Source organism: Daktulosphaira vitifoliae, unplaced genomic scaffold (genome assembly GCF_025091365.1).
Source record: "Daktulosphaira vitifoliae isolate Bord-2020 unplaced genomic scaffold, ASM2509136v1 Scaffold_26, whole genome shotgun sequence".
Lineage (NCBI taxonomy): Eukaryota > Metazoa > Arthropoda > Insecta > Hemiptera > Phylloxeridae > Daktulosphaira > Daktulosphaira vitifoliae.
In genome coordinates this window covers 31,060-51,145 of record NW_026099597.1, presented here as the reverse complement: position 1 = coordinate 51,145, position 20,086 = coordinate 31,060, and the positions used below count along the sequence as shown (strand labels likewise).

The window sequence follows — 20,086 nt, the reverse complement described above, 5'->3', positions numbered from 1 at the left end:
AAAAAAAAAAAAAAAAACACATATTAGTAAAACCAATACCTTCTCAGCTTCGCATCGAAGCTAAAAATATCACAAATAACAAGTATTTGAAATTTCGAGTTTTATTTGGATAAATGGGATATTTAAATAAAAATTAAATTTGAGCACCTTTGTGCTCTAAGTTCTTGTGCACTTGTACGCCACCAGTGATTGGGCACTGACCATCACTAAATAACTTCATTGCCGTAGTCGTTTTTTTATCGTCTGTTCTCATCTGCCATTTCGTGCCTGAATCTACACTCTGACTCGTGATACTTGGATTTTAGATTCCATTACCATAAAATATCATACAGTCTACTCATCACTATCAACAACTTCATCTATTCATCAGAGTTTTATATTGTTTTTAATATTATTTAAAATTTGTTTTATAACGCTTCGCCAGTAGTATTTAGGGGGCCCCCGTTACCCCTTAAGTATAAGATACTTTCTGAAGAATTTCTAATGTATGTGGTTATTTGTTATTTAATTATTGTCTACTGTTGATACTTATTGGATGTGCGGCTAGTCTTCATACTCCCAGGTGACCCCTCTCCCGCTTCAATAATAGCGATTCAAACAAGCTGAAGGGTAAGACGGCATTCTAGTGCGGTGTACAACTAGCCGTCCTACGGTCTAGCTGCCTCTTTCGAAACAAATTAAAAAAAAAAAGAGTTTTAAAAATGTCTATAGTTATTAATTTTAATAGTTGCTTTATAAAATTTCGAATTTTCGGAAAGATAAATATATGCGTTTTATACGCAAAAATGTAGATAAGCGTTTTTAGTAACATGTACCAACAACAACACGAAGTCGCGTGTATTGTATTAAATTGAACATAAAATGATTATTACTTTAAGAATAAGATGTATAGTAAATAATAATTAATATAACATATATATACATATACAGAGTGAAACGGATCTAACTGACAACTCATATAACCTATAATCTACATAACATTTTATACTTTTTTTTTTTAAATCAATTTTTACAATATAGAACTATATTTAAAATATGTTTTATGTTATTTTTCGCAATTACAAAAAATTTTTTAAAAATAATTTTTTAATTAAACATTTTTAGTCATTTTATAGATAAATTTTAAAGAAAAATTTTGATACCAAAAATTCTTATTTTAATTCAGTAGTTACGTTTATTCAGCATTTTGAAATTTGTTAAATTTTGATTTTTTATACAATTTTCCTATGGTATCAAATGTTAGTCCATATTATGTAAAGTACAGTAAGTAAACACTTATTACATTATTTACTGGTAACAGTACACGATTTTTTTTCCATGCTATAGTTTACCGTTTATAACCAGATAAGATGTTCTTTCATATAGACAGAGATGTTTACATAGTGTAAAATTATTTATTGTTATTTGTAGTCGGATGGAGAGAATACAGTATTTTAACAACTCTAGATATAACACTTAGTACAGAAACCAAATTTAACGAATAACAATTATTATCACAATAAATCTAAATCATAAATCTGTCTCATATTACGCCAAAACAAAATATATTTATATATAAACATCTCTTCTTCTTCTTCGCCTTAATTGTATTCCTCACCTCGCCCGTATTTATATATACACATAATTTAAATATGTAAATAATAATAATAATACACAACAGTAACTTACAAAACCACAGATGAGGTATGCGCACTGACCAGCTTCGACAGGTACCCAAAACATATTTGTTGTACAACAAACAATAATTAATAGTTTCTTTATATTACAATGACGCTAAATTTCTGAATTATTTATTAATAAAAAATAGGAACTTTAATTTGCATATCTGAATTTTAAAAAATACATAAAGAAACTCACACTACGAACACAAATAACACTATGACACAAAGTTCTTGAAAAAGTTAGTATTTGTAAAAAAATTGTCATTTTAAATCCCCCACTATGGGCAGGTTAAAAGTTAGATATTCAAAAAATGATATCAAATGATAGAAAACATTTTTTTTCCAATGATAATAATTACGTTTTACGAGCGTTTTACAGAAATGATTATCTCTAGTCTTAATTAAAGAAGTTAGAAACATTATCGTATGTCAACTAAGAGTATTCCAAGTTTAGCCACGTAAAACTGATAACAATTATTAATTTGCGTGATTTTATCGTTGTAATCACATTATTATAGGATATTCCTTGTTAGGAGATTTGATAATAAATTCATTTATTCACTATTATTATAATAATATATTTCTTTTTTGTGAAAATTATTAACATTTGAACAAGCATTTGTAATTGACATGAAAAAACAAGTAGTACTATAATCAATTTTTTTATGAGAAACCATATTTTTATCCCTATTCATTCGACATACTTTATTTTAATCAGGATATAAATAAGAAAAAAGCAGATCATGTAGATTTTGGAATAATCCACCAATTTTTTAAAATAAAACACTATCTAAAGATTTGCATCGAAGCGTTTTTTATGATAGTGACTTTAATCACTGTCAGATATCATTATAATTGACCCAACAATGCCACGTCACCATTGTGCCGCGACACCTCTGTGCTGGGTTTTTTTAAAAATTAGTATTACGGTTCTCAATAATTAAGATACAGAGAATCGGATTTTTATATTGAAAAAAATATTTTACAATAATTCTCTTGTAGACCTAATGTTAATAAGCAATGATTATGGAATGAAGCTGTTTAATAGATCAGTAATTAATAACAATAATCTAATTGAATAATGGAAAATTTAGATATTTTATAAGGAAAATAAATTTTTTAAAGTAATTAAATATTATTTTGCATTAGTTTTTTTTTTGTTGATTATTGTGTACACTTTCAGTAATAAAAATCATTGTGTTCAGGATTTATAATACTATAAATCATTAGAATAAGCGTTTAAAGAGTCATTATAAGCATTTGAATAAACAATTGTAAATCATAAACCAGCAAAAAAATAAATGCTCCAAATCAGAAAAATGTTTTTTAATTTTTAAATTTTTATTTTAAATATTGTTGAATATATTAAGAATATATATATATATAATTAACATAATATACATACATATATAAATATATATATTAGAGTGCTCCTCCAAAAAAACTTTGACGTTTTATTGGCGATATTTCTCAATTTTCTTTATTACTATAAAGAAAAAATGTTAGTGACATTTCATCTTGAGTGGTCAACCCCTTTCCGTCCCACAAGAAGGTTAAAAGTTGATGAAATAAGGAAATTTTTTTGTTTTTTGCTTATATTTTAAAAACAACAATTTATACAAACAAATATTAAGAACCTAATTTATATATCTAAACATTTTCTATGATAAATCTTAAATAATTTTTTTCATATATTCGTTTTAAATAACGAATATATGTTAAATACATGTAAAATTGAAAGATACAAAATATTTCATGTTATAAAAAAATTTAATTTTTTTCACTCTCCTGATAATTTACAAATGGTTGATTTAATATAATAAAATGTGTTACAAAATATATCTAAAGTAAAATTTTTTTTTAAATGGTATATTATGAAATTTTTGCGTTAATCGTAGTTTCTTTTTAATTACGAAATTCGTTTTTTGTAGGAACTATAATTAGTAAAAAAAATTATTCTAATTTCTCTCATGACTATAAATATTTGATTTAAAAATGATTAAAAGTTTATTTAAATGTTCTGTTGGGTTTATAACTTGAATTAAATAATTTTTATTATTTTTATATAAAAATTTATTAAAAATGTATGTACTTGTAATAAGAATTGCTATTATATTCATTTTTAGTATGCTTATCATTGTACTCTTCCAAGAGTTTATACCATGCTCGACACTATTATTCACTATTTGTAGTAAACAATTTGTTTCCCTGATAAATATTATGAGTGGTATTCCCATTCATTTGGTTCTATATTTAAAAAATCTGTACTTATCTTGTATCTTTTGAATAAGTTCAGGGATCGGTACAAAACAGTGAAGCTGTTTGGTTAAAAAATCAGTTACATTATAAATTTTTATGTGCATTTTTGTTTTATCCAAATTATTTTTCTTGAGTTGCATTTAGTTTTAATTCTTTGACCTTAATTGCAATATCCCTTTTATCTTCTATTGATAGGCTGTTTTAAAAACACTAAAGGTTATATTCATCACTCAAATACCAGAAATGATTGAAACATTTCGAGAAACACGAAATTTCAATTTCTTTATCGTATTTGTATATACAACGAACATATAAATTTAATATCATTCATTAGAAGTTTACTTATATTTAAATTAAGAAAAAAGTGCAAGTAATTTTTTTTTTATCCGACAGGAAACAAATCAATTAGCATTCGTGTTTAAATCATACGCGTTACCAACCTGCCAATAGATTACGCCAATTAATGAAAGATAAAAAAAGCTATTTAAGATAGTACAAAAACACAGTGTGTTTTTTACAAATAGGGGAGAAATTGGTGAAAATTTCAAAATAAGTGTAATATGATATCAAAGATAGATGCGTTTCGTCGTCCATTGTGACCTCCCTGTTAAGATGTATTTGGTACCAAATTTATTGATTTATGAACCAGTTATTCAGTGACTTCTATTTAATGTAATTATTCTTTTTTTTCGACAGTATTAGGAGGGGAGGACTAAATCATTATTTTACTACTTTAACAATAATATTTTTTTGTTGAACTACTTTACACGAATAATGATTTTTCTGCTACCACCCCTCACTACATAAACTCGTCACAAATTTCGACTTTCAAATGGCAACTCTAATTTTTCGTTTTTATCACCGACCTTTTGGTTAACACTGTATCAATAAATTTCATTAACTATTAATCCAAGATGATTTGTTTGTGTAAATATTAAATTACTTGAAATCATTTTAAATAATACCCTTGTTGATATACTAATCAGGAAAGGTAATTTAATTAGTATTATATATACTATATACTATATTATATATAATATTTTAGTTTATGTTAAGTTTTATTACTCCCTCTTTAGGACTTATTGAGGAGGGGAGTTCTCCTCTCTTCTTAGGGTAGTTTACATTGAATTTATTACTCCCTCCAGTCCTTATCTTCACAACAGAGAGGTGAATGAGTGAGTGTGGCGGGGGCGGCTTTCCCATTTTTACCTACTTATATAAATAAAAAGTTTTAGGAGGATGTTATAATTTCAGATTGCCCAAGAAATATAATAAATTGTAATTTTTTAAATGAAAACATTTAAAAAAATACAAATATTAACTAGTTTACATTAAACATTATTTTCATTAGACTAAAGCAGTCTAATGAAAATAATGATAGTGATTGTAAATTTTTTTGATAGATTTGGTTTTAAGTTGGTTTACCTAATTTTAATACGTTAGACACCTAAATTTGGTAAAATAAAATAATTTTATTTATCTAAATTTTAATGAGTTTAATTAAATTACAGAATTTGAAATTAAAACTAAAAAATATATCATAAAACACGTCAACACCACTAAATAAAAATGCTGCCAACATTAAATTCAAATTCGTCACTGTGTTTTTGATTGTATTAAATGCTATTCAAAGAACATTTTTATTGCTATAAAATGAAATTGTAATTTATTTAGAATATATATAAATTTATGCATATGAAGACTATTAAAACACTATAAAATAATTTTGAGAGTATTAATAAATATATGATTGCTGAATTGTAAAAAAATTTTATTTAAAAATGATTTGCAAAATGCACAAATTTTTAAATTTTGTAATCCTTATTTATTTAGTCAATGGCGGAATTTTATTTTCCAAGAAGGTTTGTACATACTTTTATCCTCTTTTTTTATTATTATCTGTAACATTATTAACTATTTGATCAAAATTATATTAGTTTAATTTATATTATAAGTGCGTACGGGTATTACCAGAATATTGATTTGGTCATGCCGTTTCTCTATAAAACAGTTATATTAACTGTACTCCTATATTATACACTAAAAGTATATTAATTTTAGAATGCGCCGTCAAGAATTTTTATATTAATTTGCTAACACCACCACCGATTGTGCGAGAGAAATCATCGTTGTAAGTACTGTACGTCGCTGCTTCATGTTGATACTATTTCGACTGCACATGTTCGAATACACCGATATTGAGTAAAATCTTGGTCTATCGCGTGTTTTTATTTGATTCATGTTTTGTTGCCATCATTAGCAACTTATTTCTAATTTGGATTTATGGTGCCAGGTGGACCATAGTATATATGGACTATGAATAAAAATAACCATTGTGATTTGATATATTCATAGTACAGTCACCTGTGTTTGCTTGCACCTTTGTGCATATATCTGCATGTATATTTATCTTATTCCCTCCTGTTTTAATATCATCAGAGCTATAAGCCATCGATAATTGATAAATACTGTTTAGTTATCTATATTTATTTATCTTGTTGTTAAAATATTATGCCTTGTAGCATTTAGCTATTAAAGGATCCCGTCCAACCACCATTGCTATAATATCATATATTTGTTTGTTAATTTAATACATAAATTTTGTTTTTTCAATTTACTCTAATTTTTACTATTGTGAGTATCATCCTAATTCCTATACATACTATCTTTCTTTCACAAAAACATCACACACAGAATCATAACAGATAAATATAAATTAAAAATATGTACGTGTAATATTGGAATATTAACTGATATGAGTAAAGAACTAGTAAAAGTATTAAAAAAGCGGAAATTCAATATTTGTCGTTTTAAACTTAAACTATGGCGAAGATGTAATAATGGACGAGGGTTGAAAAGAAAAGTATTAGATGTAGTCAAGTAAGGTAGTTGAATTATAGCGGTTAAATTAATTTTTAAAAAAATAGCTATAAATGTAGCAAGTGCATATTCTCCACATGTACTATGTGAAGAGAGAAGCAAGTAAGTTTTTTTGAAAAGAAATGGATGAGACGATGCAAGGATAACTAAGTAATAATGATATATTAATAGGTAGGGATATGAATAACATACCGTTAATAAAAGAAGAGGGTATGGAGAATACACGGAGGGTATGGTTTCAATGGAAAAATGAAATTGGATAAAGATTTCTAGATTTTGCAGTATTGTATGATTTTACATATATAATATCTAAAGAAGGTTTAAAGAAAAAATGGTGTGGAATATCAAGGGATTNGGTTTAAAGAAAAAATGTTGTGGAATATCAAGGGATTTATAAATAATGTGTGAAATAGGATTGCCGCTTGTGTAAAGAATACCACAAAGGTGATTATCTGTAAAAAAAATGCCTGAAAACAAAGCAATGAGGTGGTGGGATGAGAAAGTTAGTGGAATTATTATATATATACATACATACAAGGTGGCCCATAATAATCTTTCACATTTTGTTTATAAATAACTTTTGTTCAAAAAAAGGTAAGGAAACGGTAAATCCGGTTCCAGATAGCTAGACGATGCCTAATTATGTTTCATTGCGATTTTATCATAATGGAGCAATGGAGGGTGCTCAGCGTGTGTTTATCGTAAAAGCTTATTATAAGAATAATGACTTACACGTAAGTGCAATTCGAGAGTTTCGTAAAAATTTTAACCTTGATGGAAAAAGTGCGGTTCTATCGCGACCAACGGTGAATTTATGGAAAAAACTTTGAGAAAAGTGGTGATGCGTGTAAAAAAACACCGAGTGGATGATTGTCACCCAATGGTATCGTGGGTACGTGTTCGATGGAACAGTTAACGGCGAGCGCTATCGTTTGATGTTGAATGAGTTTCTGGTATCCGAATTGAAACGTAGACAAAAATTATCAGCTACCTGGTTCCAGCAAGACAGGGCGACCTGCCATTCCGCGAAAGAAACGATTGAGAACTGTTGCGAAAACATTTCCGCCATAGACTGTTTTTGCGGAACACTGAAATTTGTTGGCCGCCTAGGTAGCCTGACTTATCAGCGTGCGACTATTTTCTATGGGGATATTTAAAATTCAAAGTGTATGCGGACAAGTCCAGGACTTTGGAACAACTCAAGAACAACATTATTCGAGAATCGGGCCTTTTTGGTACAGATATGCTGGTGAAGGTGTTCAAAAACTTAAAAAAACGTCTGCTTGAATGTATAAAAAATGAGGGTAATCATCTGCAAGGAATAATTTTTAAGACCTAAATTGTAAAAGTAATTTAAATATACTGTCTAAAAACGGCATGTTTCTACTTTATTTTAGTACTTAAATTATCTCTGTACATGTATTTTCGCTGGGTTATTCAAAAAACAAATGTGAAAGGTTATTATGGGCCACCCAGTATTTAAGTTACAAAGTAATTTTATGATATAAGTTACACATAAAAACATTTTTGTGATATTATACCTTTCTATAATTTACAACCAAGTATTTAAAGAATTTTTTAAAATTAATATTAGTATATATTAGAACAATAATGGAGAGGTGGAGGAGGAAGAAGAAGAATTCAGTTGGTTTTTGAATATATATCGAAATAAATTTTATTCATAGAAATTTTAAGTTATAATACTGCTATTTCTGGAAAAGTTTGTTTAAATAAAAATTCAAATATTTTCTAAAAAAATAATTTAGACTTAGTATAAAAAATTTTAGTTTATATTTCCAAGCAAATAAAAAAAATATAGAATTTAAATACAAAAATGGCTAAAATATTACTTTAACACAAACATTTATTTTCATATTAAAATAAAAGACTTATCATTTCAATTATAAATTTTAGCAGGTATCAGAATACAGCAGTAGCGAAGAAGAAAATGAGGTGTAATTATAACTATTAACTACTAATTTGCTAAATAAATTATAGCCTACAAACAGGATGGTCCAAAAAAAATGTCCCATTATCTTACAAGTTAAAAAATATATCACCTACAAATTTAATTTATAAAGAATAAGATAAAATTCATAAAAATAGGAATAAAAAAATTCGAGAATTAAAAATATGTAAATACCCCTAATATGTTACGTTATTTTTAAGAAAATCTTCGAAGTGTTTTCCAATATTTTTAAAAGCTTTAGAACATCAATAGGTCTAAATCAATTCAAATTTGTTATTTATATACTCCATTGAATTTTAAATATTTTTTGTTTAAATACATTAATCTTTTTTCTCTAAATATTCCCTTAAGAAAAAATTTGGAGACAACATATTCTGCTAGATATATGGTAAACAATTTTTTTGATTAATAATAATCGAGGATATCTCCCAATTTTACTGTTCTGCGAGATGGCGTAGTTACAAAAATGTTTTGGAATCATGCGGTAATTTTATAATTTTTACCTTCGATGCAAAGTTGAGAAGGTATTGGTTTTACTATAATGTGTTTTTTTTGTGTCTGTTACCACTTTTTCTCAGTTCTCACTGGACCGATTTCTTTCAACGATACGTCAAAAGATCACAAATTGTATCTAGTCGAAGACATTAGCCTCAATAATTGAAAAAATTTCCCTTGTTCCCCGAATGATTATTTAACAGTTTCTCATAAAATATCTTTTAGTTAATCATTATAATATTTTATAACTTAGATTAGTGGCTGAAATGGTCAATAAAAATTCTAAACTCATATTAGACCAATTTGTTGATTGATGTACCAAAATAACCTGATTTAATTTAATTGAAGCTAATTTCTTGATATTGTGTTTAAAGAGGGGGTTTATATGAGCTGATTTTTATGTTGTAATAATAAAGATTTGAACCGGATATAGTGTAGATTTGTAACATTATCTACAGTAGGAACTTTTAAATCAATAGGGTGTAGAGTGCTATTTTTGATTTTGGGTGAAGTCGTTAAATATTAAAAATATTAAAGTAAAATTCCTATTTTTTAGGAATTGCCTGAAGATAAGAGTGATATATCATTTTTCTTAAAGGTAGTATCATATATTGTTTTATATTAATGGGAAAGTGCAAGTATAGGTTATAAAAGATGTTATAATTACATAAATAATTATTATAGAAAAAAAATTATAGGAAAATAATAATGCATAATTTTTTTCAGGACGTGCCAGAAGATGAAAGTCGTATGCTATTTTTCTCAGAGGTAATGGAATTATTTTATTTTAGAAATAAAAGGAAAAAAAAACTATTTTAAATTAATAAAAAAAAAAAACCCCCAGCACAGTGGGAACGTGCCATAGTTGGGTCCAGTATAGATATAAACTGATAGTGATTAAAAAACACTTCGATGCAAATCTGTAGGTAGTATTTAATTTTAAAAAATTGGTGGATTATTCCAAAAGTAACATGATCTCCTATTTCATTATTTATATCCTGAATACAAGTTTTATGATTTATAAGTGTAATGTATGTATAAATATTTATTATATTAATTAAAAATAGTTTGAAATTGATATTTAATAATTTAGTTTGGAAATTTTTACGAAAAATTTATAAAAAATTATAAAGTAGTTATTACTTTTATAGCAAACGTACATAATAGTTGAAGGTCTTGATGCAATACTAAAAAAAAAATTGTTTGAAATAAATTTACCGGTCTACAAGCAATTTTAATCCGAGACCAAAGTATACATTTATAAATCCATTTTTGCGCCGATATCAAATTAGAGTTTCGCATATGGCCTAAATAATAAAACAATTTTCTAATTAATATAACAAATATTTATGTTTGATTATAAGGTTACGTATGAAAAATGATAAATGTATTTTAATTAAAAATAAAATATTTATAAGAGTGTCAATATTTTCGGAACACATTCAAATATTAAGTTAAAAAAGTTCTACTTTCTATATTTCCCTGCATAAAGGGAAATGGTCCGATTTAAAAAAAAAGTATGTTGAATGAAAGTATATAAATAATACCTAGCATGAAAAAATTGTATTAATCTATACATTTTTCAAAAATTTATAGAAATAAAGAGTTAAAAATGTAAAATATCGAGAATTTTAACACAAAAATAGCATACGGTAGCTGTGAATTTTTATTGAAAAGACAAAATAAAGTCTGAATTTTTTTTTTCCATGTTAAAATATAATACATTAACTTTAATAGTGGTAAGACACAAAAAAAAAAAACCCCAGCACAGAAATATTACTAGTACAATATAAATTGTTTTTATGCATGTTATTCTAGATATTCAAAGATATATAAAATAAATATTTTTTATTTTACCTTAATTTGTTCTTAAGAAGTATATAAAAAAAAAACAGTAGCACAGTGGGTGCGCGTCACAGTATGGACGTGGCATAGTTGGGACAAGTATAGATGATATCTGACAGTGATTAAAATCACTATCATAAAATACTACGCTTTGATGCAAATCTTTAGATAGTGTTTAATTTTAAAAAAATGGTGTATTATTCTAAAAGCTAATTGATCTGCTATTTCCTTAATTATATTCTGATTAAAATAACGTACGTCGAATAAATAGTGATATAAATATGGTTTCTCATAAAAAAATTGTGTTGATCCATACACTTTTCAATAAGTTATAGCATTATAGAGTTAAAAATGTTTAATATAAAATCGAGAATTTTCACACAAAAATAGCATTCGGTAACTATTTTCACCGTGAAGACAAAATAAAGTCCGAAATTTTTTTTCCCATACTAAATTATATTACATATTAGGCTTTTATTTAAGGTATATATAAAAGTGCCAGTATAAATCAAATGATAGGTAAAGACATCATGCAACTATAAAAAAAAAATTATTGATTTGTTCAGTTTTGAAAAAGTTATGGCTGATTTAAATAAAAAAATTGAAAATTTTTTTAAAAATTAGCGATTTTTAAATTTGTAATTTTTTTGGAGATTTCCGCCATTTACGGGGAACGAGAGAAATTTATTTCAATTTTTGGGGTATTGTCTTCGACTAGATACAATATATGATTATTTGACGTATCTTTGAAAGAAATAAGTTCGGTGAGAGCAGATAAAGTGGTAACNAATATATGATTATTTGACGTATCTTTGAAAGAAATAAGTTCTGTGAGTGCAGATAAAGTGGTAATAAACACAAAAAAAAAAAATTAAAAAAAAACACATCATAGTAAATTTAATACCTTTTCAGCTTCGCATCGAAGCTAAAGAATATCTATACATTGTATTTTAAAAATATATATACAATTTTTTTTACTTAAAACTGCTATAACTTTTTCAAAAATGAACATATCAATATAATTTTTTTTATAGAAGCTTAATGTTTTTACCTATCATTTGGTATATTTTTTTTTATAAATTTAACCCTTTACCAGCCAACAGTGGAGGATTCAATATGACAACTTTTTCACAAAAAATTAACTTTTTAAAATTAATATTTGAAAGTTTTCCAGAAATACTGACACTTATATATATATATCATAAATTAAAGTTATTGTAATATACTTATTATGGAAAAAAGAAAATTTTGGACTTAATTTTGAAGAAATTGATTATATATACAGAAAAATGAAAATATTAATCATTATCACCAGTCCAAAAACCCTCTGCTCTTACATATCATCGACTTTAAACTATGGTATAATAATCAAGAAATTTTCACCATATTCTTCTTACTATATACCAAAATTAAAATTTAATAGCCACATAAAAAACAAAAAATACCTTAATGCTTAAATTACTAAGCTTATAGTCATACTAAAACCTATTGTTCCTAGATGCGTAAAGTGTGGACAAAATGACACTAAAACAATAAACATTGTCATCTCTATTACACTAATTCTGTGCTCTATTCTTTTGTCCATCCAACAATATGGATAATACCATATTATAGATCGTTTCACTGCGCTTAAAGCAGAACCATGGTGTACTCCTACTCTAACTCTAAAATCTGCTGTTACTCTACTTACAATTTTTAGTCTAGTACAAGTGTCATCATACGTATTTTCTATTATATTTGAGACTCGTTTTCTCATTAATACCCACTTTATAACCTCTCTCAATACTCTATGCTACGCTTTCTCCTAATCTATAAATACCATACACAGATATTTCTTCTTTTCCCTATACTTTTCTATTTGTTAACTCGTACAAAAAACTAGATCCATCGTTGACTTTTCAGGCAAAAACCAAACTAGTTATTTGTTACTTATGTTTCTCCTCTTATTATTTTGTCTGTTACCTTTTCTCAAATCTTCATACTATGACTCATAAGTTTTATGCCTCTATATTTTTTATACTATTGTATAACTCCTTTGTCTTTATATATCGGTATCATAATACTACATTGGTATTTTCCTTCTAATGGGATTTAATTTAAAAGATATGGATTGACAAAACAATAAAATTTAGTGCTAGAAGTTATCAAGAAACAGAAGGATTTTTGGTAATTATAATTCTAGAAATACTTTTAAAAGAAATTTTACTTATAATTAATATATTTTAAAAGTTCAATTAAATAATTCATATTTGTTTAAATACTTCTTTAGATACAAACAGATAAAGAACCAAATGATTATAGCGAAGATGATTCATCAAGGGTAAACACAGTAACATTTAAAATATATGACTTATTTAAAATTAATTTTTTTATTTGGATTTCAAAAATAATGCAGTGTTTTAGTAATATTATACAACAACTTAACTAATTTTAATTAAGTAACATTAAAGAATCATTTTTTTAAATAAATAAATGGAAAATTTTTAACACACTTCTGCTAATAAAATAAAATTGAAGTACAAAGAAAACAATAATTTCTAATATATTTTTCAGGACCAAACTGAAAATTATACATCTTCTTCAGAGGTAATGAATTAAAGAACTAATAAATAAAAATGTTTGTACTTATATTAAAAAGATACGATTATCACTCTTTGAGTAATATTTTAGATGAATTCTAGAATGAAAAACTATATTATGAGATTAAAATAAAATATGCCTTCTTAAATTATAAACGATGCCCATTTGAAATATCACTAGTACAATATAAATTGTTTTTATGCATGTTATTGTAGATATTCAAAAGATATTTTAAATAAACATTTTTTATTTTATCTTAATTTGTTCTTAAGAAGTATATAAAAAAAACAGTAGCACAGTGGGGTCGCGCCACAGTATGGACGTGGCATAGTTGGGACAAGTATAGATGATATCTGACAATAATTAAAATCACTATCATAAGAAACGTTATGATGCAAATCTGTAAATAATGTTTAATTTTAAGAAATTGGTGGATTACTCTAAAAGCTACATGATCTGCTTTTTCTTTATTTATATCCTTATTAAAATAAAGTATGTCGATTGAATAGGGATATAAATATGGTTTCTCTTTAAAATAAATTGTATTAATCCATACAATTTTCATTAAGTTATAGCATTATAAAATTAAAAATGTAAAATATAAAATCGAGAATTTTCACACAAAAATAGCATTTGATAACTATTTTCAAAAGAAACAATAACTCTTATTCCCTTAATTTTATCTCGATTAGTTATTTGATTTATAATTATAATATATGAATAAATAATAATTATAGTAATTAAATTTAGTATGAAATTGATATTTAATAATAAAAATTGTTCTAAATTACTGATTTTGATTTTTATATGTTGAAAATAAGGAAAATGACACATTTAACCTTTTTTTAACCCTTTCAAGTTGATTTTTGTGAAAGTTTATAATAAAAAATATTAATTTATTACCATAACTTTTAGTTCAACCTGCAAATTTGAAATTGACATCAATAAATAGAAAATATTATAAGAATTAAAAAAATTGTATCGTTAAGATTAATATGCAGTTAGGAAGTTTTATAATTACTATTTATAGTAAATTTATCAGAAAAGTTCATTATTTTTTTGGATTTTTATTGTAATAGATCACTTACTTAGTAATCATTTTTAAGTAATTTTTGGTATTTAAAAATATTCTACAATTGAAATATTCAGAATATAATTAATTATAATGATTTACTTTAACTTAAAAAAACCCATCACAAAAAAGGTGTTAAGAAGATCTACTCAATAGAGCGTATTATAAAATTTGATTATAATTTTGTAGTTGAAACCTATCATATCAAACTTGATTCGTCAGTAAATACTTTGAAAACATTAGAAATGAATGATTTTAATTATCTATATGGAGAATATGTTGTTTAATTTTCTGTTTGTTAACTGATCAAATTTATATAGTAGATCTTTTTAACACCTTTTCGTGATTGGATTTTTTAGTTAAAGTAAATCATTATGTTAATTTCAAACTTGCTAATCAAGCTAAAAGTTATGGAAGTAAATTAATTTTTTTTTTTATAATAAACTTTCAAAAAAATCAACTTTAATAAATTAAAATATTTATAAATTAAAATAGTTATGTCATTTTCCTTATTTTTAACATATTAAAAATCAAAATCATAATAAATTTAGAATAATTTTTTTTTGGTCTTAATTATTATTTTATAATTAATTACTTATTTTTTAATAACAAATAATAATATTAAAACTTATAAGTGATAGAAAAAATCAAATTTCACATATGAAAACGGCGCGAAAAGTTGATTTAGAAAAAATATTTTTGTTTCTGATGAAAGTTCTATGTATTCATTGAATAAAACTTAAAACATTATTATTAGTAACAAAAATTTTTTATTGGAAAGTATTGTATCAAGCCCTTTAAATTTTATACGCGTTAAAAGTAAAGAAATATACAACTACTTTATTATTTGTATAATATCTTCGTAAAAATTACAATATTAAATTATTAAATATCAATATCATACTAAATTTCATTATTATAATTATTATTCATTCATATATTATAATTATAAATCAAATAACTAAATCGGAATAAAATAAGGGAATAAGAGTTATTATTTCTTTTGAAATAATCTACCAATTTCTTAAAATTAAATACTCTCTATAGATTTGCATCGAGCGTTTCTTATGACAGTGATTTTAATCACTGTCAGATATCATCTTTACTTGTCCCAATTATACTTCGTCTATATTGTACCGCTACTCCACTATTCTACAGTTTTTTTTTATGTTAATAATACTTTTTTTTTGCTACTTTAGAGTTCTACAACATCAGATGACGTGATTGAAAATTACCAAAAAACTTTTAATTTATTTGATAAAGACCATGATGGCTTTTTAACCAAAACTGACATTTACCATATTTTTAAAAATTATGATTGTAATTGGACGAATTATAATGAAATTGATGAATTATTAAATGAATTCGGATCTAGTGGTATGTAGTATAAATTAATTTTATTACATTAAAAAAAATTTTAAAAAATGAATAGAAATTATTTTTAAGTAAACATATTTTATGTATTGATATTTTTATACACCAACCAAATGTTTACTATTAGCTAGTGTAGACAGGGAATTTTTAAATACAATTATTGCTCACTAGACTTCTATGCCAGGAGACATAACTTAGAACCTTTGAAGTTGACTTGTATCCAGCCCCCCGACTAATAATAATGGCACGCAAAGCATAACACCAAAAATTGACAGTCATTGAAATGTATACTGTGCCATATTAAACCACTAATGAATTGGTAATACACAAAAAATGTATTTTACAATTAATTCATAGTTTTTAAGATCTTAATTGAAAATTGATGATGTAAACAAACTTTTTATAAGTAACAAAATATATAACTTATCTTATAAAAAAAATAACTATAGGGAGAATAAATTAAGTATAAGACACTTATTTTCTTGATAACTATTGAAAAATTTGTTTGTTTAATAAAACTATTGTAAAATAATATTAAATATTTTAGCATCGATAGGAATATGTCATAATTTTTTTCAACTTTCACCACCCCGCATTTTCTCAACGATACGTTAAAAGATCACAAATCGTATCTAGTTGAAGACATTACCCTCAAAAATTAAAAAAATTTCCCTCGTTCCCCGTAAATGGTGAAAATCCCGCAAAAATTAAGGATAAGATACTCGTTTACTCAGTAACTATTGAAAATTTTTAATTTTCGGTAAGAAAAATATTGTTTGATTCAAAAAACAATACAATAGTATGAAGTAAAAACATGACATTTTACATGTATATTAACACAAAAATTTGAAACTTTAAATGTTTATATCTAATAAACGAATAAAGTTATGTTAAAAATTCAAATGCCATTTGATATTAAATTAAAAACTCAAACATTTTATTAAATTCAAAATATGTGTTTTCATTTAAAAATACTCAAGTTAATGTTTTTTAACCTTGAAGGGATAAAAAATATCATGTTTTTAGTACAAATTATTGTAGTGTTTTTTGAATCAAATAACATCTTCCTTAACAAACATTTTTAATTTTCTATAGTTACTGAGTAAACGAGTGTCTTATCCTTAATGAATCACCCGTATATATACGGTATAGATATATTTCAATAATTGAAAAAAAAATATAGTTTTGCACACGGTCATAAGCACAGAAATATTGACATAAACATCAATTGTTAGATAATTACTGTATAAATTGTTTCACAATCAAAGTTAAAGGAGAAAGAAAACTAAATCGCACGCAGCAAAACCAGTTAAGGTGTACGTCGGAAACGGAACAGAACGCATATCAGTAATCCATATTCGATGGCGGCCTTGTCATGGTGTCAAGGGCGGGGAGATACCCGATGATAACCGATTATCATATCAATAGATGGACGGCTGATATCGAGAGAGACAAGGGTGAGCGCCAGCCTAGAGCGTACGGCGGTGCTGTGTCAAACTTTATATGTAATCAAAAAAATATTATTTTGATGTAAAAAGTCACTGTTTTTTGTATTGTCATAATTTCTTTTTTTTTTCATCAATTTTAATTTCGATGCAAGGCTAAGATGATATTAATTTTTTATTCCTGTATTTTAGTTCTAACGGTATAGTCATATAAAAGGGAGCGTTATGAACCTCCTATTTATGATTCATAAGGAGGATAAATAAAATTACTGTTAGATATCATCTATACTTTTCCCAACTATGCCACGTCCATATTGTGGCATGATCCCACTGTGCTGCCGTTTTTTTTAATTTAATTTGATAATAGGAATAATAATTTCAAAACATTTTGTTCTAATCATTTTTCTATTCGATGAACGGTTTTTCTATATTGCTTGTTTAGTTTAGCTATTTTTGACCAATTTTATATAGATAATTTACTATTGCTATAAAGTAGATGTTTTTTTTTAATAACCAACATGTTTTTGGTATGAGAGACGTAGTAGCAAAATTTGTTCCAAAATTGTTGTACAGGAGTCACTTAATGAAATCAACGAATTACTGAAACGTGTTATAATAGATGACGAAAAATGAGTTTAGATATGGCGTCGAAATTAATGCTTAATTATTTCAGTGGATGCATTCTGGATCGCCAAGATCGAAGAAGTGCGATCGAACGTGAAGGTTATGCTTACTGTGTTCTTTGATTTTAATGTCGATACCCCAGTCTCCATATTCGCCAGATATGGCTCTGTGTGACTTTTTTCTATTTCCAAAAATTAAGCGAAGCTTAGAAGACCGTAATTTTACAAGCATTGATGACATTAAAAGCGCATCGCTGAATGCTATTCCAAAGATCGAGTTTGAGAAGTGTTTCGAGGATTGGAAGAAGCGTTGACACAAGTGCATAATACCTAATTATTGATAACTTATTATGATTTTTAGAATTTTTTTTAAACGACAACATTAAGGTAGAAAATAAATAAATATTTATTTAAAAAAAACGAAAAGTCTCGTTATATTTTAAACATACCTCTTATATACACTTCCCAATATGTAGTATTTATATCCATTAGTATTAATATAAAATCGTTTTCTCATTTGCTTTTGAATAAATGTATGAATTTTTTAAAACATCAAAATAATTTGAATATAGTAACATTTATGTCAAACCTTAACGAATAAGTTATGATGGACATATTTTATAGTTTTTAATAATATTATTATTACTGATTTTCATTATTTAGTTTATAAAATCTAAGGAATTTGTCAAATTAATTCAAAATTATGATTCAAACACTAATAACAGCGTTTTCAATAAGAAATTAAATTGACTAAATTTGATTCAATAAAAGTCAATGGCTTAATATTTTTTTTGTTAGAATTTTAGATGGTATTTATATAAAATATTTTACGAAAATATATTAAATTTAATGTTAATAAACATTTTGCAAAGATCAATTCTTTCTTTTCAGAAAAAAATGCAATGCAATTAGATTTTTTAGATTTCGTAAACATGATGGAGACACATTATCACAAGCTTGCTCATCATTTATTTCATAATTCTGATGTTGACAAAGATGGTTATCTTAGCACTAAAGAATTTTTTAATTTTGTATCATACATCACAGATTATAAAGATTTGACCATCGATGAAATAGAACCATTAATTAAAAAATATCGAAAAGCAGACATTAAAGGCTTAAATTTAGATGGTAAGTCTTTTAATTTTATATATATAAAAATGACAAAATATAATAATAAGTTGAAATAAAACGCCCATACAAAAACATTTTTACTTTTAGTCGTGAGATATGCATATATAATTGAAACATCAATGAAAAATAAATTTCAATTGTTACTAAAAATGGCATCAAACATCAATATTGAACAAACTTTTTTTTATTAAAGATAATATCATTAAAATTTGACTATCAAAATGAGATAATTTTTCGATCTAACTATAAATTTTCATATAACATTATTATATCAACTTTAAATTTATTCATTTCAAATTAATGTGATAAATTAAAAATAAATCTTATCTTACTTAATGGTTAAATTATTTAATAATAGCTACTTCAAAGAAAATGTTCAACATTTTATGAAAATGAAAAGTTTTTTAATTGTAAAGAAATGTGAATTTTAAAAGATTACTATTTGCTAATTAATATGATATGAAAATATTTACATAGAAATTATTTTTGTTTCAGAGTTTATACATTTTATTTGTCGTTCTAGATATAAAAATATTCGAGAAATGAAGATTCGCTCTAATAACAAGTTTCCAACAAACAAGCATTGATGTGTCTTTATAATAAAACAACTTTTGATTTGTTTTATTTCGTGTCATATTTTATTATTTAATGTATTTCTTATAATAAAACTAATTGTTAACATAAATTGTTAGTTTCACATATATATATATATATATATATGTATATATATGTTAGTTTTATATTTATAA

The 20,086-nt window shown here is 25.2% G+C and overlaps 1 protein-coding gene and 1 long non-coding RNA gene across 4 annotated transcripts in view; one reads left to right on the top strand and one right to left on the bottom strand.

Annotated features, from left to right (window-relative positions):
• LOC126908873 (uncharacterized) overlaps positions 1–1,843 on the bottom strand; it is a 6,259-nt gene extending 4,416 nt beyond the window's left edge. The window contains exon 1 of the long non-coding RNA XR_007704857.1: positions 1,669–1,843. This is a non-coding gene — a long non-coding RNA (uncharacterized LOC126908873). The remainder of the gene's footprint in view (positions 1–1,668) is intronic.
• Positions 1,844–5,640: 3,797 nt separating this feature from the next.
• Positions 5,641–20,029, top strand: LOC126908872 (uncharacterized). Of its 3 annotated transcripts, none has more exons than XM_050691193.1 (10): positions 5,641–5,782; positions 8,715–8,753; positions 9,821–9,862; positions 9,991–10,032; positions 13,213–13,275; positions 13,379–13,429; positions 13,663–13,695; positions 15,961–16,138; positions 19,095–19,334; positions 19,833–20,029. In XM_050691193.1, the coding sequence occupies exons 1-10, from the start codon at positions 5,702–5,704 to the stop codon at positions 19,922–19,924; spliced, it is 861 nt and encodes a 286-aa protein (XP_050547150.1). In that variant the 5' UTR covers positions 5,641–5,701; the 3' UTR covers positions 19,925–20,029. The 3 variants fall into 3 exon arrangements, with proteins under 3 accessions (XP_050547150.1, XP_050547152.1, XP_050547151.1); XM_050691194.1 differs by having other exon boundaries at positions 5,651–5,782; positions 8,718–8,753; XM_050691195.1 differs by lacking the exon at positions 13,213–13,275.
• The last annotated feature ends 57 nt before the right edge of the window (positions 20,030–20,086 follow it).

What these genes read in the sequence shown, in the direction of transcription:
- LOC126908872 (XM_050691193.1), top strand. Translation starts at nt 5,702, where the DNA reads ATGATTTGCAAAATGCACAAATTTTTAAATTTTGTAATCCTTATTTAT. An exon ending in GAATTTTATTTTCCAAGAAG is followed by an intron (nt 5,783 to 8,714) that starts GTTTGTACATAC and finishes TATAAATTTTAG; the next exon opens with CAGGTATCAGAATACAGCAG. An exon ending in GCGAAGATGATTCATCAAGG is followed by an intron (nt 13,430 to 13,662) that starts GTAAACACAGTA and finishes TATATTTTTCAG; the next exon opens with GACCAAACTGAAAATTATAC.